Below are 18,568 nucleotides of genomic sequence, written 5' to 3' on the forward strand. Positions count from 1 at the left end.
AATCCCTTAACAGGGCAGACCAACTCTTGACGTAAACACATTGATTTCCACTGTAAAGGGGATGATGCATGCAAACAAGCTCTTCAGGGTTTAGTTCATCCTCTAATTCAGTTAGACAGTTCAACGTCACCAGGGTCCTTTCATGTTGTTGTTCAGTGGCACTGCGTGACTATTATCTTGCTCCTTATCTGACCCAGTTTGTTGCTACCTAACTGATTCAACGTCCCGATTCGCCCGTGCTTTTCACACATAGCCCACACAGACCAGCTGGCACCAGAGCAGCTGGGACCAGGGCAGCTGGCATGAGAGCAGGGCACATCTGTCTGGGGCCAGGCCACCAGTGCCTCTTCCATTTCCCAGTGGTATTGACCGGAGCGGGACTGGACCTTGTGATTTGGAGATTCAGGACCAAACGTCTGGTCACCTCATGAAGGGAACCCCCATTTCACCCCGTGAGGAGATAAGATGATTTGTCTGTGGAATGTCCACCTGTCGTCTCTGGTCTTGTTTTACAGCTGGGCCTTCTCCCGGGGCGTTTGATTCAGCCCTCCCTCCCTCCCGTGTAGTTACATAACCCGGCCCCGCGTTGGCCGACAGCATCTGTCATCAGCACCTCTCCTCTTCGTTCCCTTCCAAACCCAGAAAGCCCTTATCCACCCTCGTTCTGGACGTGTTCAAGCCAACAGAGTACAGGAGGAGACACGGAGGACACAGAGGGGGACAGGGGTGGGGGACAAAGTGGAGAGATAAAGGGGGGTGGAGGAGGAGTACTGATTTGTCGTGCCCTCATCTCGCACCATGACATCAGCACTCAGCCGTGCCGGCAGCCATCTTTAAAGCGTGAGGTGAGGGCTGTGAGGGCTGGCAGCGATCCTCAGGCCTGGCTCTTCTGAATCCCCCGGCTTCCAGACAAGACGTTGATCTGCCAGTGTTTCTCAGTTACAAGTTTCACCACACTTTTCTTGGCAATTACCGCTGAAGGTCACACTTCGGTGGAGAGTCAGAAATCCAGGCAACAAAGAAAAAGAAAAGAGAACCCCTCGTTCTTACGTAACTGCTGCCTGAATTCTGGCCCCGGCCCACGAATCGTGCATCACCGAGGTGGGGGGAAAAAACGGGCCAGTGCCACGCGGACCAGAGAAATGATCACAGCTCCCCCTGTTGGGGAGGATGGGAGGAGTTGGCCAGAGATCTGCCTCCACCTACGTAGCTCTCGCCCAACCACAAAGGATACACAAGGACAAGCTCTTTTGCACGGTGGGCAGACAGAGGCACAGGACAACAACACTGGGAGGGGAGGGCAGAGGAGAGGAGAGGACGGGCAGGAGGCAAGAGAGGAGGGAGGAAATGGCACAACAGCTGTTAGAGAGTGAAAGAGCAAGAGTGAGAGAGTGAAAAAGCAAGAGGAGGAAAGAGAGAGAAAGGTACAGAGAAAAAAAGAGAGAGAGAGAGAGAGATAGTTCACCAAGTGTTTTGTTCGGAATAATCAGGGGATTGGAATCAGTTGGTATGGATGTATCCTGAGAAGGAGTGAGAAAGAGAGACACACACACACACCGAAAACCGTGCACTCCTGCATATAAATCATCTGTTACATAACCTGGCACAGAACAGATATTCGCAACCTAAACCTATACTATCTCTGTAGGCCTGTGTTACATCACATCTGCTACCTTATCCCCTGTTGATAACCACTCCCTTATCCCCACTGCTGCTAAGACACACATGCATTGAGCACACTTGGAAGACTAGCACGCAGTCTAAACAGCTTCTCCCTTTAACCTGCCGATCACGTTGTTTTCTCAGTCTCTGCCCAGAGAAGAGCTGGTGTGTCTGCAGTGTGTCGGCTCCCTGCTGCTGAGTCCAGAGAGGAGCAGCGGGCTGAGAAGAGCAGTGTAAGCATTACCGCTACGCACTGCCACCGCTAACACTGCTGCTGCTTCTGGGGGGAAATGAGGACTGCTGCGGGTGTGCCTGGGGGCAGGGACACTGTGTACCGACAGGGGGGCCCTCCAGGGTTCCTGCACGTGTAGCAGTCATGGGTGGGGTGCTCGTCTGAGTACATTTTTATTTTGTCAAAAGGGAGGGGCTGTCAGGGCAATACACTCTCTCTCTCTCTCTCTCTCTCTCTCTCTCTCTCTCTCTCTCTCTCTCTCTCTCTCTCTCTCTCTCTCTCTCTCTCTCTCTCTCTCTCTCTCTCTCTCTCTCTCTCTCTCTCTCTCTCTCTCTCTCTCTCTCTCTCTCTCTCTCTCTCTCTCTCTCTCTCTCTCTCTCTCTCTCTCTCTCTCTCTCTCTCTCTCTCTCTCTCTCTCTCTCTCTCTCTCTCTCTCTCTCTCTCTCTCTCTCTCTCTCTCGGGAAGGGGGTGCAGCTGGGAATTTTGATGGCTGGAATACCACAGACAAAGAGTGGGAAAAGGGAGGGCGCACGAGACAGAGGGAGAGAGGGAAGACACTCAAAGCATGTGACCTATTAGCAACAGGTCTCTGAGGCTCTCCAACGGTCTCGAAATACTCTATTTTATCGCCCCCTCCCACTCGCATTGTCTGAATCCATCTGGGTATTTCCTTTCCCATCAGGGTGATTTGTTTGTACACATGTGCACTGAAAATGTTCCCAGTGATATTGAAAGCACTCCGGGAAGGTCTAATCAGTCAAGTATGAGGCACACTAAGCTGCATGCCATTCCATATATGATAGTGAAGAATGAAGAGTGAGAACCGGTGGAGCTTCGCGTTTTTTCACAGAAGTTCAGGGAACCTCCTGGAACTGTGAAGCCCTTCTGCGGAAGAGAGGTGTCTGGTGGCATTAGTCATCTGTCACAAAGTGGTGCCACATTGGCCCCTCCCACACGATACTGAGAGCCGCGTAACATTCACAAACAGACAGAGGATTCAGTGGCTTCAGTGCTATCTGTAGACCACACACACACACGTGCATGCAGACACATGCACACACTGGGGTGTGGGGATCAGGAGGCAGATCTGGTTTCCAGTGCTACATGTATGAGATAGCTCCAGCTATATATACACTCACACCTGCTGTGGTCGAGGTGGTGAGTAGTTCAGTAGAACCACCATGAAAAGCAACCACGGACAGGCTGCAGCGTGTGCTGTGCTAACTTTGTTGATGCCACAACACAGCATGTGCGATTGAACACTTGAACTAACAAACTGCCATTTTCTCACGTACGTACATAAGCAGCGAAACTACCAAGCAAATGGCTACAGCGTGTAGGCACAGTACAACACAGCATGGCAAGACCGAGGCCTGGTGTGCTAGCAGTACTGTACTGTGATGAGTGGGACACTAGCACACGCTAGCAGGAAGACTATGGACACAGGAGGCTGCTACAGACGGCTAATGACAGTTGACACACTCGACCAGCATGAGCACATCTACACCACTGGTGAGAAACAAGAACAATCTACAGGCGGGCCACAAAAGGAGTAAGGAAAATGATCAACCTCAGCCACATCCATTTCATCATCAAAGGCAATCAGCTGGAAGAGAAGAGTATAGAGGCAGAGTTAGTAGAGCCATGTGTGGAGGGGTGAGCTGGAAACACACAGGAGAATTCACACGCCATGTCAGTTAGTACGTCACACACTGGTTTTCAACCGAAAACATAAGCAGATAGGCGAGGTCTTCCTCTACAGATTAGTATTGTGGGTCACTGCCCGTTGGTAAAGGATGTAGGGTGTTCACATGGTGTGTTAGTGTTGGGTGATTAGCATGCTGGTGCTGTTAATACATTGTTGTCTGTTTCTTACCACCCACCAGGAGTCTACTACATGAGGGAATCTGGTTTTCATGAGACAGACTTTGTGATTATCAATACCAGTAGAAGTACAGTAACCATAGTCCTTAGTAGTGACTGCATCCCTTCATCTAGGACTCGACGTACCTTCAGCCCTGTTTGCTTTATATTCCTGACACTACAGTAACTGTCCAGATCCCAGAACCTCCTCTCTCTCTGTTCTACTTCCTGATAGGGCCAGGGGCAGTGTGCGTACGCAGCCACGACTGTCCGTGTAGGCGCGGGCCTGCGTCTTTATTTGATTGTGTGTGTGTGTGTGTGTGTGTGTGTGAATGCTGCAGGGTTGCGGTTGTGCATGTACGGTGTATGTTGACGGCAAACAGTGAAGATACCTTCTCCCCATAGCCACGGTCTTTGGTCATCATCTCTCTGAGGGTCTGCAGGACCTTGATGCACAGGCGCTCCTCGTTCTCCTCCAGCAGCTGCTTGGTGTGCTTGATCAGTCTAGTCAAAGACAGGTTCACCTAACTTTACAGGACGGTCAGGCCAAGGGACAGATCCTCATTCACAATTTGATTAAAAGGGTTAAAATCATTTCTACTGTCAAAACGGATCGAGAACTTCGAGCCTTTTTTCACGGAACATGATTATTATTGTTTTTCCTTCTTTTTATCGCTGAGCTAACTTGCGTCGGCTGATTCTCGATCAAGTCAAGTGTCACCACTGTCACAGTCAAACAACTGGGTTTTCAAAGAGAACCGACGGGCCCTTCCTGTTTCCTCAGGAGTGCATGTGCCTCCACAAAGAGCCCATTCTATTTCACCGCTGTTCCGAAAGAGCGAGAAGTGGTGCACGCTCACATGCTACTCCACACTCTAATCCGCCCAGTACTCTAGAGTAGGCTAATCCCCGAGCGGGCACCTGTTCAAAGAGCCCAGACGCAGCCCATGTAATCCTATCTCAGACCTTCTCAAACCCAACGCACCCCAGGCTGTGTGTGAGAGCCGTGCTCAGAGCAGGACATGTGAAAACAAAGCCCCGGGGTCATCGCTCGGCCCACACTGAGGGGACACACCTGCTTAATTGAGTGACTGCGCGCTCACGGGAGAGGGGAGAACGCTACGCTGGAACGACGACTAGAGGACAGAGGCGACATGCTCCGCCCGAGCGCGTTCCCGGGAGCGGAGGAGGCGGCGTGGGCGGCCCTTACTTGGAGATGAAGCCTCCGCTCTCGCACTTCCTGCGGGCGTCTGTGTTCTCCGGGAAGAGCAGCTCCGGCCGGTGCAGCACGTCCACCAGGACAGACAGCTCAGCCTGGACCAGGGGCCGCAGGCGGTCCTCCAGGGCCGACACGATGTCCTGCAGGGGGGGGGGGGGGGGCACAGAACACAAGCACGCTCACAGAGGGGCTGAAGGGAAACACACGGTCCGACATTCAATCTCGATCTTATCGTGATGTGTTGCCCAAGGGTAAATGAGGGTGCTCTATGGGAACTCTGGTTTGGAGCCTGACTCTCCGCCATTTTGTTTGGACAGCAGAGCCTAGAGTAGTTGGCTCGAGTGGGGATAGGTGTGGTGAACTGTTAGCGTGTCGTCTCCGACAGTTCGTCAGGCTAGTGGGTAAAAAGCAGAAGCAGCCTGTGCGAGGGGGCCGGACTGTTAACTCAGTCTAAAAACAAAGGTGACAAATGTGTGATGTAAAGCCACCTCACCCACACTCCTAATAACATTGAACAATTCTAAATCGGCATGGTTGCACCACATCTATCTGCTGATGTTGACACTGCGGGCGTGAACGTGGGGCGGAAGAAGGGAAGTCACAGTCACTGTACGTTTACAGTGACTGTACAGCATTGCAACACAGCACAAAAACATTTCAAGGGAAGAGTGCACGAAAACAACTGCACTTTCTTTGGAACTACATTCCAACTCCATTCTGGCATCATTACAGTTTCTGTTTTTTTTTACGGTTAGGCATTAAAAAGCCACCCGGATGAATTAGACTGGCATGTTTTCTTGAGTTTCTGGGAACCATGTTACAACAGATGCAGATTAGGTTCACAGCAACACGACTCAATGTCTAGGTCTTGTGGATTTCAACATATTCTCTTCGAAACTTTGAACATCTTATTGCTCGTGAAAGGAGCCTGGCTCAGGTCAGGGTGAGGGCTCGGTTTTACCTGGAGCCTCTCGATGATGTTCCTGTAGTCCTTTGAGCTGGTCATGCCGGAGTCTCGTCTGGACGTGTTCTTGGCAGAGAGCCTCCAGCTTGTGATGGTCTTCTGCACCACGTTGTTGGACTTGACAAACAGGTTGTTGACCTGGCTGTCCAGGTCCACAGGGATGGCTATGGCCCTGCTCTTGGCTGGGTTGTGGACACCAGAAGGAGGTCAACTTTATGGCTCATGTGGCAAAACTTGAATTGATAGCAGTGGCTCTTATACAGTTGACGGCTTAAAAGGTAGAAAGGTAAGTTTGTCCAGTGAGTGTCTTACCCACGTCAGACAGCACCTTGATACAGGCCTCCACAGAGGCCTTCTGTGTGGGAGAGAGCCAGCTGCAGTGGTAAACCCTGAACACGCCCTGCAGTAGCTGGACAAACACAGGCTGGCGAGTCTACAGGAGAGGAACAGACAGACGCAGTAGTAAAAAGAAGAAAGGGTTGTTGGTCACATGATTTATCTGGAAGCCACTTGGAGGGAGCTGGCCTATCACCAAACTTGTGTGTGTGTGGGGGGGGGGGGTCTAAACTCAGGTTTAGTGCACATTGGTCCCAACCAGGTTCAATAGCCCACTCTCTAACACAAATCACTACCATCTCACCACGACCACACCGATCAAACGACACCCTGTGTGTCAACAGCAGAACAACCTACGAGATGACAAATACCTCGGTTACCTTTCCAAGAATGATTGCCTGTCACAAGAGAGAGAAGGACATTGCTGTCATTCCACAGGACCTAAACTGGCTGGAGTGTATAGCTCAGTGGTTAGAGCATGTCGGCAGATCAAGAGATCACAGGATAAAATTGTCTGCTAAATGAATACATTGACAGCGACATTGGCATTGACAGCAAGATAGCTGCCTACTGGGGAACATTGTGACCTAGCACTAGTACCACAAGCTGATGTGGTGTAGCCTTACGTGTAACAACACACATCTACAGAGCAGACCACAGTATTTGGCAGACCCAAAACACAGTAGGCTGTGTCTGCGTCAAAACTGCCGTTTTTTGGGGGGTATTTGGCAAGGGGAGGATTCTATGAAACAGGGTTAGGGTTAAGTCATCGGTGAAGGATTCTACGAAAGAAGCACTGACTCAATGCTAAACAAGGGATAACAAGAGAATGAGAAACCCTTTAGAAATGTGTTTCAACTGCCGATAAGAGAACACACTCAGTGAGAGGAAACCAACAACATGGGAGTTTAAGCCATACTTACATACATGTGTCGGGCTGCCTACATAAACGGGACATGTGTTATATTTCAATGTGCGTTACTTTCATCATACGGAACATTATCAATCCTTTGCAAAGACAAATCCACAAATCAAGTATAATCAAGGATTATAAAACAATAATCAAATTCAAAAAGGAGGCTGACTGCAGATGACATAGGTGTATACTGCATATATTATGTGTTTTCGTCCAGTTTTGGTCAGTTGTGGTCGATTCCTGTGCGTGTGTTTACCTGCAGACTGGTGCTCTGGTCAGAGAAGGGCGAGCTGAAGAAGGTGGTCACGATGCTCATGACCGTCTCTGTAACGTAACCCTCCAAGACAGAGTCTGCATGCTTCCTGTCGCTGGTGTTGTTGCATATCTGGACATGGATGGACAGTGTCTCAATACTCCAAATCTGGACTCCACATGCACACTGGATACATTCCCAATAAGTCCTCCAACGATTGGCCAGTACTGGCAGTAATGCACGCCATTATCCTGAAGTGTGTTTAGTAACACTCTGGATGTAAGTAGATACATATCTGATGTTGGGTGATGAATGAACATGTGAGAAATCAGAGTTGTTTGGATATTGGAAGTTTACCCTGCATATGTCAACCAGGAAGTTCTCAAACAGCTTCCACATGTGGTTGCTGGTGTAGATCTCCTTCATCTCCACCTCTGTGTCCACATAGCAGTGGTTCAGGAAGTTGATGTAGGCGATCTTCACCTGAAGAATAACGCAAGACATGCTACCTGTAAAGCTCATCCACACTATCAGGATCGAATGGTAAAGACAAGGACAACTTGCACCAAATAAGCATGTCTGGTAATAAAGACGCTGTCATTCAGATATTACAAGTCATCGGTAAACATATCTGCAACATTCACCTACATATTCCAGCCTTATGGTAGGATATTCTTCCGGCTATCTCCCTTTCTCATTCCCCCCTTACCTCAGGTATACAGTCCTCGTGAGTGACCACTCGTACGATGTCGTCCAGGGGCAGCAGAGAGTTGCACTTGATCTCGGTGTAGACGTTCTTGCCCTCGGTGCAGACCGCCAGCAGCTCCACCAGGTGGATGTGGTACATCAGGTGGCTGTTCTCGTCCATGCGGTCGCGCTCTGACCTCATCATCTGGATCAGGGTCTGGAAGGAGGCGCGGTCGTTGTAGAAGACCAGGACGTCCTCGCCTGAATTCACCATCTAGGTGCGAGAGAGACACGCTGGGGGGTTTCTTCCGACGCTTGGAAACATGCTAAATACATACATGCGCATGTCACTAAATACCGACGTACATGTCCGAGTGCTTCGTTAATAAGGAGTATCTGTGTTGATGTGCCAGTCCATTTCAAAAGCATGTAATGATGTTTACACTAGAAAGTCACAAACGAGAGAAGATTGTCAGTGGGGTCCCACCTCTGCCATGACGATGTCCTGACACTTCTTGATGAACTTGTTCTCGGCCTTGACGATGGTCTGGAGGAACTTGAGGTACTGGACGTGGCGTCCGTGCGTCTCGATGCAGTGGACAAAGTGCTGCACCACTCGCTCGTTGATCTCGCTGCACAGCTGGAAGTTGTTCATGAAGATGTGCTGCATGGTGACCGCCTCCAGGATCTGAGAGCAGAGGAGCATCTAACCATCCAGCTCAGTCACGCAGGAGCGGTCTGCGTGACTGGACCTACCCAGCCCGGCTTCAGGATGAGCCAGAGTGAGGCCTACTCACCCCTGGGTTGAGGAAGAGGTTGATGTGTTTGTGGAGGAGGGCCTGGTTCTGCTGGTTCCCCGCACAGAAGTTCTGCAGGAACTCATGAGCCAGCTTCATGATCTCCTGCATACGGACATCCTCACCCTGGTGTGTTCAGACGTAACACACAAAAAACACATTGGGTTACGATGAATTTGGTTTACGATGGGATTGGAGAAACAGATGACCAGACTCCAGGAACGGACCTTCTCATAGGGGATCTGCAGCAGCTCCAGGACCACACTGTGGGCCCCCATGTTCCGGAGCAGTCTCTGCTGCTGCTTCTTACTCTTCTTGCCTGAGGCTCCCTCCTGGACACACAGCTTACTGAGGCGCAGGAGGATCTGAACACACACACACATACAGGCACCGCGGTCATGACAACCACATGACCTCACTCTGGCACGTTAGAAAAGATCGTATTGCTCCGAATCGAGCAGAAAATGAACAGCACCTCTTTGACGACTCTGTAGTTGTAACTGCTGGTGCTTTCTGTCTTCTTCTTGTCTGAGTCTCCCTGGGAGGGAACCAGAAAGAACAGCAGTGTATTAGAGAGGGTCGCTTCTGGACCATAAAGACTCGACACTGAGCATGCAGCTAGGAGACACAATCTGAGCAGGCAGAGTACGAGGCACCTTCTTCTTGTTGTCGGACTCTTGATTTCCGTCCCCTCCGTCCCCTCCATCCATCCCATCTTCTCCCTGTCTCTTGTAAACCCACAGCTCTGACTTCTCCACGATGGAGCGCAGCTGATCCAAGTCCGACTTGATCTGCTTGTAGTTGTCCACATCCTGGCTGGTCACCAACAGCTGGACCTGGGAGTAAAGCATGGACACACCTGGTCTGACCTGGGAGTAAAGCATGGACACACCTGGTCTGACCTGGGAGTAAAGCATGGACACGCCTGGTCTGACCTGGGAGTAAAGCATGGACACACCTGGTCTGACCTGGGAGTAAAGCATGGACACGCCTGGTCTGACCTGGGAGTAAAGCATGGACACGCCTGGTCTGACCTGGGAGTAAAGCATGGACACACCTGGTCTGACCTGGGAGTAAAGCATGGACACGCCTGGTCTGACCTGGGAGTAAAGCATGGACACGCCTGGTCTGACCTGGGAGTAAAGCATGGACACACCTGGTCTGACCTGGGAGTAAAGCATGGACACGCCTGGTCTGACCTGGGAGTAAAGCATGGACACACCTGGTCTGACCTGGGAGTAAAGCATGGACACACCTGGTCTGACCTGGAAGTAAAGCATGGACACACCTGGTCTGACCTGGGAGTAAAGCATGGACACGCCTGGTCTGACCTGGGAGTAAAGCATGGACACGCCTGGTCTGACCTGGGAGTAAAGCATGGACACGCCTGGTCTGACCTGGGAGTAAAGCATGGACACACCTGGTCTGACCTGGGAGTAAAGCATGGACACGCCTGGTCTGACCTGGGAGTAAAGCATGGACACACCTGGTCTGACCTGGGAGTAAAGCATGGACACGCCTGGTCTGACCTGGGAGTAAAGCATGGACACACCTGGTCTGACCTGGGAGTAAAGCATGGACACACCTGGTCTGACCTGGACTGGCCGAAATCCGATCAAATAGTTCCTTCATGACAATGACATGTGTAACATGTTATCAATACGACCATGCTTTATTGGTCACTGGAGTGGACCTCAGGATGTCTACTAAGGAGCCTCCAGTACCTGTTTGAAGGCCATGAGGACCTCCTGCCTCTGGCTGAAGTGTCTGAAGAGAAGGTGCAGGGCTCCAGACACCAGAGGAGGGTAGTCATGCATGGTCAGATGGAGCAGGACCCTCAGGAAGGTGCGACCTCCGTGGTCATCCAGGTCCAGGGGTGTGTTCTCCTCACTAGGTGAGAGCAGAACAAGTAACCAACCAGGACCATTTTCACAATACTTTTTCCCAATTCCACCTTCATGGTATAATGCAATGATTTACCTTCCTCCAAATATTCCTTCTGCCTGTTCCTCAATGTTCTCAAAGTCTAGAGTTCCTGATGAACCAAAATAGACAATGTTGGCTTGAACGTTCATACAGTATCCCATGATAGATTATTCCTATACAGCCAGTTTGAGGCGAACCACAAGGAAACGAAGCATCGGACCTGTGACATTGTTGGGTCCATCCTGACTACCAGTCGGGGTTTCAGTTTGAGGGTTGCTCTCGTCAAACTCCCTTTTGAAGATGCAGAGCAGACAGGAGATCCTGTAGTCCAGCCGCACATTCAGGATGAACTGCAGGGGGGAAACACAGATACTCAAAGGTACTGTGTCACTGAGCTTAGTGTATCCGCTCATGAAAGCCAGGCCCGCTCACCTGAAGGATCTCAATGATCTTGAGCTTCGTGTCCATGACCAGAATGTCCTCCTTCTCTGGCTCGGTCTGGGCCTTGACCACATCTCCCTCTGGCTGGTGATTGGGTGTGACAGGCAGGAAGCCCCCTCCCCTTAAGACCACCTGGGTCATCAGCTCCCCCACCCCATGGATAGACTTCATCACATTACTGCCTGTGAAGAAACACAATCTAGTGAGCTGAAGACACCTCTTTCCACAGAAGATACATGTTATTATTTTGATACTGCCAACTGTATCTGCTTAAAGAGTTTACGATATACAATTTCAGATGTGAGGTTGATAATGTTACCTTTGTTTTCCTCGCCCTTCTCCATCTTATTGATGGGGTAGATGGTGCTGACATGAACACAGTCCAGAATATTCAGTAAGATCTTTGTCAGTCTCAAGAGGTCGCTAAAGTTGTAGAAGCCAAAGTATATGAGGTTCCTCGCCAAGTTCACTACCTTTGAACAGAGAGCGTGGAGAACAGGGGTGAGGTCTTACATGGGTATTATGGACAGCAGACATTTTTTCATGCACTGTCCAGTGCAGCCTACCTCAAAGGTGAGCTTGTTTTTCTCTTTATCTGAGAAGGGGATGTTCTGAGATACAACTTCTCTGAGGTAGTTCTCCACAAAATCCATGGTGAGGAAGAATCGCTCCTTGATTTCATTTCTAGTGGTTCCATCATTGTCATAACTGACAGGATTAGACAAGACCATTTGAGTTACGTTTTCAGTATTATAGTAAATTGCTAATCATTGAAATGAGGAGCAATTGAGACAAACTCACTCATCTATGGCTATCTTGGAGGGGATCTCGGACCAGAGGCGGGCGTACTTGACGGGCGTAACCTGCTCTTGTGGGTCGCGATCCACGTGCATGTGCAGCATCATGCGGCAGAAGGACGCACGCAGGTCAAAGGGCAGGTCCTCGTCAGACATGCAGCGCAGGATCAGGTCCACGTCCAGCTGGCCAGAGATCTTGTTGATGGCCAGGTACTGGCGGTCCAGACACATCCTGGCAAACAGGTTCAACTGGTACCTGGAGGGGGAGAGGAACAAGATAAACACTTGGACAAAACTTCTAAGAGTCCCTCACTGAAGAGCATCTCTTCTCTGCAGACCTGTAGTAGCTGACCACCTCCTGGTCCTCCTTCTGGCCCTCCTTGGCGTCCTGGGCCAGCTCCCTGACGCTCTTGCTGCGGATCTCCTTGAGGTTGTCCTTCCAGAAGAGCCACACCTCCTCCTCGTCCTCCTCGGCCTCCACCGGGGCCTCCCCCCCAGTCACTGCCTCAATCTCAAACCTTGATAAGACAAGCCTGGGGGGACACAAATAGAAACAATCCACACGTAAAATTACAGTACTGAGATGGTTGAATTGTTTTGTAACTTTATTTTAAAAGAAAAACAAAGAGCGAATCAGACTAAAGGGTAGTCATTTTATCAGGGCTAACTTGGTCTCAATGAGGATGTCGGCGTTGCTGGGGTCCAGAACTGCATTACAGATGAGTTCCTGAGTCACAGGTATGGACTTGTTCATGGACACACACAGGTCTGACAGGTAGTCCAGAAACCTGGGGACATGGGATGGGGAAAACAGGGCGATCTTTATGAGTCACATGCTGAGCAAACTGTGAGTAGTGAATGACCAAATGAGGGTCTCCTCAATTACTGCATCGCTGCTTGTGGCCTGCTTGTGCCTGAGGCCTGTACTGTGTCCTACTGGAAACTGGTGGACCAAGGCCCAGGTATATTCCCATGCCAGGTCTGAAATGCCATCAATCTGTAAAGGCCCTCTTTATTCAGGTCTCTGGGTCAGCATGGCTTCCATATCATCAACAACACTAGACAAGGTAGAAGTTCAATACCAGCACACACTATTCCCTCTCGAGCCAGAGTCCTACACAAACACCTCCACTGATACTCCCACACATATATCTGAATAAATCTACATCTGCAAACATTCCCTGGCTTCTGTTAGACAAACAAATCGGTACCCAAACTGCCCACAAACGACCCTGTCACTGTGCCATGTCTATGGTACCAGGCTGCGAACCAATCTCCACCTCCTCCAAGGCTCACCTGGGCTCTCGGTTCTTCCTGACCAGGCTGACGAAGGTGTCGATCTCGGCAGCGGTGATGTGTTTCTCCAGCAGCTTGCGGTTGTTGTGGAGCAGGGCTGTGATGGTGTCCTCAGCCAGCACGTCGTAGCCTATCTGCTTCTGCATGAAACGGAACTGCTTGGCTATGTACTCCTGCAGGGGAGAGCGGGGAGGTACGGGTCAATACGAGCTCGCAGGGCCAGAAGGTCCAGTAGGGGCATTGGTGAAACTGGAGAAGAACCGGGTACCTGGTTCTTCCTGTAGTCCTGCTGGGAGTGCCGTAGCACCCGGTAGCACAGCCTGCAGATGTGCCTGAAGGGGGCGTGGCGCTGGTCGCCCAGCTCCTCCAGACGCAGCATAGGACCGTCCCCACTGTCTGTGAAGGGAGCCTGCAGCAGTTTGAAGATCTGCAGGGGACAGTTAGAATTGAACCAGATGGTATATACAGTACTATGTATATGTGCATGATAGTCCAAGAGTCTCCAAGGGTGCGCTGTGTTCTGTCTGTCTGTGAGGACGGCTGTACCTGTTTCAGGATGTTCTGCTCCCTCATCAGTTTCTGTCTCTCCCTGTTGGGCTTGTTCACCATGATCTCCAGAACATCCTGGCCGCTGTTGGGGATGTCCACCACGAAGAACACCAGGTCCTCCAGCAGCTTGGTCACAAACCTGGAGAACACAGGGCCGTTAGCCTAGCTCTACCAAGATACCTGGAGAACACAGGGCCGTTAGCCTAGCTCTACCAAGATACCTGGAGAACACAGGGCCGTTAGCATAGCTCTACCAAGATACCTGGAGAACACAGAGCCGTTAGCCTAGCTCTACCAAGATACCTGGAGAACACGGGGCCGTTAGCCTAGCTCTACCAAGATACCTGGAGAACACGGGGCCGTTAGCATAGCTCTACCAAGATACCTGGAGAACACAGGGCCGTTAGCCTAGCTCTACCAAGATACCAGGAGAAAACAGGGCCGTTAGCCTAGCTCTACCAAGATACCTGGAGAACACGGGGCCGTTAGCATAGCTCTACCAAGATACCTGGAGAACACAGGGCCGTTAGCCTAGCTCTACCAAGATACCTGGAGAACACAGGGCCGTTAGCATAGCTCTACCAAGATACCTGGAGAACACAGGGCCGTTAGCCTAGCTCTACCAAGATACCTGGAGAACACGGGGCCGTTAGCCTAGCTCTACCAAGATACCTGGAGAACACAGGGCCGTTAGCCTAGCTCTACCAAGATACCTGGAGAACACAGGGCCGTTAGCCTAGCTCTACCAAGATACCTGGAGAACACGGGGCCGTTAGCCTAGCTCTACCAAGATCAGACTGCCCGCCAGGCCTACTGACGGCCTCTGTGACGAGTCAGGAAGAACTCCCAAACATATCTACTTAAAAACGTTTGGAGATCTTTTCCTATTTTCTACTGCAAAGAAACCGGTTTGCCTACAGTAAAAGGCATGTGGACGTTACAGTACAGTACGTGAGGCCAACAGCTGGCTTTCTTTCTTTCATTCATACCTCCTCTCGTTCTGGGTGATAGTGCCCTTCTCCAGCTTGCCAGCTATAGATGCCAACACTTTACTAGCATCGTTGGCAAAGTCTAAATCTCGGACTTCAGCCGGGGGGACTGGCACAATGGCAAAGGCCTCTTTATCTTCCTTAACTGCTGATGTGCCAATCTAAAAAGAAAAGGAAACATTCTTCAATAAATCGAGTTCCCCATTCACATGATAGTTCACATACTTACGGTATATGAGCCTGTTTGTGTGTGACTGCATGTAAACAACAGCCCCAGGAAGTCCTGCTCAGCCACTTACCCGTAACATGACCGGCTTCTCCTCCTCCTTGTCGATGGGGTTGTTGGTGCTGTGGACCCATGTGTTGGTGCACAGGTGTCTGAGCCTCACAAAGGAGCTCCTGAGAGAACGCAGAAGAAAAGACCCTCAGGGGAGCGTCACAAGAACTTCCCACTAACTTGAATGGCAACTCTGGCTTATGTTCATACTGTTGGCAGTGGTGTTTTAGTGTGAACAGGGAAGGCCTCGGTATTCACTTCTACACAATGTTATTATCGGCAACGTGACCGGATTCTTGTGTGACAAGCAAAAAACGGTGATGTTTTACAAGAGGCTTGGAAACATGACCTGCATCTGGGCCAACAACAAGACACCTGGCCCTGCACAGTCACACACGTCCTGTTCCCAGTCAAGCACCCTTGCTGCCATTATGGAGGAGCAAAGATAGGCCCGATCAAAGCCCTCCCTCCGCCACCCAAAGTTACTCTCTAACCACAAGTGTGTGTGTGTGTTTACATCTACTGTAGTAGATGGCATAGACTCTGGACACGCTGTATTATTGGCAGGGTTACATAATCAGCCACTGGGTATAACAAGCTTAGCTTTGTATTCTCAACGCTCACCAGAAGCACTGATTACTCTGACACCTCAAGCCTGTCAGTGTCCCGGGAACCAAAGGTTATTTCAGGTGTGAGTGGTGTGTGGGTGTGGTGTGTGTGTGTGTGTAGGGGGGGGGGGGGGCGTTGGGCTCTCAGCAAGAGCAGGCACGCACCTGAGGTTGTGACTCAATACAGGCTTTGACACTACAGGGAGGTCTTATCTGATGGTGGTGTCAGAGACAATCGCAGCCCTGTAATTATTAAACAACATTCCCTCTCCACCACCAAGCAGGGATGACATGAGAGCAGATGAGATCAAATACGAACAGGCGTGACAGATACATTTAGCCTGGCATGAGAGCTTTTCTCACATGACACATTCACCTTTATACACACTAGGAAGTTCTAGATCAAACAATCAGAATGGGATTTATTCGCCATGAAAGTTTGCACAGACAAGGAATTTGCTTTGGCAGGAAGGTGCATACAATAAACATATACCTAAAATTTAAATATGGCCAAACAATCAAGATAACTGCCTAATCCTAAACGCTATTTCCATGTAGCACACTCTGAACCCCAGCTTCGGGGATCCACTTTTTTTTGCTAACAATTAAGAAAAAAGTGTACTGGTACAGACTGAAATGAGAACCCAGTCGTTAGCCATGGTCACTTCAAAACGAACACCTGTTTTTATATACTTGGCCATGAGGAAAAGGGTCTAGCCTAGCTGGTCCCTAATATCAAAAAGTTTAAATATTGTTATTTGCAGTTATTGTTGTACAGTAGAATACTCATACAGAGTACATTGTTTCCTGACAAAAACGTAGCCACAGCTCAGAATCGTCCCCTTGAATCCCCCAGAATGACTGGCAGGGGATGATGATGCGTGGGGGCGGGCCCTTACGCAACATCTCGCCTCTATTGCAACCCATCCAGTAAAAACACACCATGGTCTCCATGGTTTCTTGGTTCAACCATAATGCCATCAGATTGCTGTCGTCAGATCGCATACACAAAAGGTATTTTAAGTGGTAAACTACACCCACACAAATGCTGAAAGAGTTTTCTTCCGATTGACTCAGTGAGATTATGATCTTCTCTGACTGAGAAAGAAACAACAACAAAAAACGCATAAAATGCAGAATTGTCTCTGCTAACCCTCCATGGAGACACCCTGGGGGCCTTGACTCGCTCTGCCTGACAACCTCTAGCTGTCCCCTGGCATGCCAACAGAGGGCCATTTCATTACCAGACAGGAAATCAATGGAAGGTGTCAAGGGTGATCTCATCAGTGAACAGCAGCTTGTCATTTCGCAGCTGCCCATCAACAACATGTTTTCCCAGCAGCCAGTCAGCAGGACAGAAGCTCCAACAGCTTCCCCTGAGCCAGCCTGACCCAGGAGCCCACATTATGACATGACGGGGACTGGGAGGGAACCATTAACTACTGAGGGGAAACCCTGACTCATATGCGGGTGCCCTTAGTAAACACAGGCCAGAAATCCCCATATGGAGACTGTACCTGGGCACTAGGGCGTCCCCCCCTCGCAGGGTGGTAGGGTCTAGCTCAAAGATGGAGGAGATGTCCATGCCGTCGGGGACAGAGACCAGTGTGTACATGACCCTCTCCTGTGGGGTCCGCAGACGCCCTCGCAGCGCCTCGTGTTCTGAGTCCAGCTGGGGAGAGAGAAGACACAGTGAATGGTGGAAAAATCAATTGGTGCATTTGACGGCCCGGATTGGCACAGTGTGACTTGTATGTATTGCTTAGTAGTACATACAGTGTGCCTATTTCCGCCGATGTGATCGTACACTTTGATCGACGGCACAACAGGACTGTAACTTTTTAATTGATGTGACAATGAACTATATGGTCACTGAGTTCACCTAAGTCAGCTGTGTAATGCTCAAAAGACTGTTGCATTAAATAATGCAAATAGACCACCCTATATTCCACTCAGAAAAGTGAAGTACATAGCTCGACCAGCAATAAATTGAACGACACTGGCATCTGTAGGTGAAATTCAGTATCACATGCACTATAAAGATGGTATGATGACACCCAGTGGTGATATTTAAATGTTGTTTCTAACTACCATTTGTTTAAAATCAGAGGAAGAAAACAAAGGCAGTTTTCTTTTTCTCCAAGCTCAGATCCCCTCAAACCTCCGTTATCCATCAAACAAAGAACACTGGAGATGATGAAGGACAAATACACACAGAGTACTCAGAGACAGTACCTGGAAGTTAAAGGGAACAAAGTCCACCACCTAGACAGGGAGACAAGATCCACCAGAGTTTAGAAGTTCAGCCAAAGGTTAGCGACAGACACTGCTAACTGTATGTACCCCACTAAAACAGCAGGGTAGAGGGGGGAGGGGGAAGGGAGAGGGGGGAGAGAGGGAGAGGGGGGAGAGGGAGGCTGACTTACTGAGGACCGCTGCTCTCTGCTCTCCTCTTCATAGTCTGGATTCACCTGTTGGCAGACACACATTTTAAAGTGGGCTTCTTCACTGTTAGGGACGCACTGTGAGGAGGAGGCATTTCTATTGGCCACCAGTAGAACAGCTACGTTGGGATTGGGTGCTCCTGGGATATGGATGCAGATGGAGAAGAGAAGGGAGAGGTCCACCCACGGGAGGCACACACACCTCACTCACCTCAGCAGCCAGGTACGATCCTGTGGCCAGGTGTTTGAACCTGAACAGGCTGTTCCAGTAACCAGCGCCTCCTCGACAAGGGTCATGGTGCACCACCTAC

General features: G+C 50.1%; 1 protein-coding gene and 1 long non-coding RNA gene across 11 annotated transcripts in view; one reads left to right on the forward strand and one right to left on the reverse strand.

Annotated features, from left to right (window-relative positions):
• The window catches only part of itpr1b (inositol 1,4,5-trisphosphate receptor, type 1b), a 67,141-nt gene that overhangs the window by 32,406 nt on the left and 16,167 nt on the right, over positions 1-18,568 (reverse strand). For 3 of the 10 annotated variants that reach the window (XM_062463275.1, XM_062463255.1, XM_062463238.1), the window contains exons 10-42: positions 18,469-18,564; positions 18,240-18,284; positions 18,049-18,078; positions 17,331-17,485; positions 15,228-15,327; positions 14,929-15,089; positions 13,937-14,078; positions 13,659-13,817; positions 13,391-13,563; positions 12,763-12,882; positions 12,433-12,627; positions 12,099-12,350; positions 11,864-12,005; positions 11,617-11,770; positions 11,289-11,479; positions 11,077-11,206; positions 10,911-10,965; positions 10,655-10,820; positions 9,587-9,766; positions 9,406-9,468; positions 9,158-9,295; positions 8,931-9,056; positions 8,621-8,821; positions 8,156-8,407; positions 7,804-7,929; positions 7,450-7,578; positions 7,201-7,218; positions 6,649-6,675; positions 6,254-6,374; positions 5,939-6,123; positions 4,969-5,117; positions 4,151-4,262; positions 3,466-3,501 (exon numbers count right to left, since the gene is read on the reverse strand). In XM_062463275.1, the coding sequence (XP_062319259.1) occupies positions 3,466-3,501; positions 4,151-4,262; positions 4,969-5,117; positions 5,939-6,123; positions 6,254-6,374; positions 6,649-6,675; positions 7,201-7,218; positions 7,450-7,578; positions 7,804-7,929; positions 8,156-8,407; positions 8,621-8,821; positions 8,931-9,056; positions 9,158-9,295; positions 9,406-9,468; positions 9,587-9,766; positions 10,655-10,820; positions 10,911-10,965; positions 11,077-11,206; positions 11,289-11,479; positions 11,617-11,770; positions 11,864-12,005; positions 12,099-12,350; positions 12,433-12,627; positions 12,763-12,882; positions 13,391-13,563; positions 13,659-13,817; positions 13,937-14,078; positions 14,929-15,089; positions 15,228-15,327; positions 17,331-17,485; positions 18,049-18,078; positions 18,240-18,284; positions 18,469-18,564 (4,329 nt within the window). The remainder of the gene's footprint in view (positions 1-3,465; positions 3,502-4,150; positions 4,263-4,968; positions 5,118-5,938; positions 6,124-6,253; positions 6,375-6,648; positions 6,676-7,200; positions 7,219-7,449; positions 7,579-7,803; positions 7,930-8,155; positions 8,408-8,620; positions 8,822-8,930; positions 9,057-9,157; positions 9,296-9,405; positions 9,469-9,586; positions 9,767-10,654; positions 10,821-10,910; positions 10,966-11,076; positions 11,207-11,288; positions 11,480-11,616; positions 11,771-11,863; positions 12,006-12,098; positions 12,351-12,432; positions 12,628-12,762; positions 12,883-13,390; positions 13,564-13,658; positions 13,818-13,936; positions 14,079-14,928; positions 15,090-15,227; positions 15,328-17,330; positions 17,486-18,048; positions 18,079-18,239; positions 18,285-18,468; positions 18,565-18,568) is intronic. The other 7 variants (XM_062463318.1, XM_062463247.1, XM_062463285.1 and 4 more) reach the window with 4 other exon arrangements.
• Positions 1,383-18,499, forward strand: LOC134022101 (uncharacterized). The gene is made up of 3 exons (XR_009930619.1): positions 1,383-1,424; positions 1,807-1,895; positions 18,329-18,499. It is a non-coding gene; the product is annotated as an uncharacterized LOC134022101 (long non-coding RNA).

This window comes from Osmerus eperlanus, chromosome 1, assembly GCF_963692335.1.
Source record: "Osmerus eperlanus chromosome 1, fOsmEpe2.1, whole genome shotgun sequence".
Classification (NCBI taxonomy): domain Eukaryota; kingdom Metazoa; phylum Chordata; class Actinopteri; order Osmeriformes; family Osmeridae; genus Osmerus; species Osmerus eperlanus.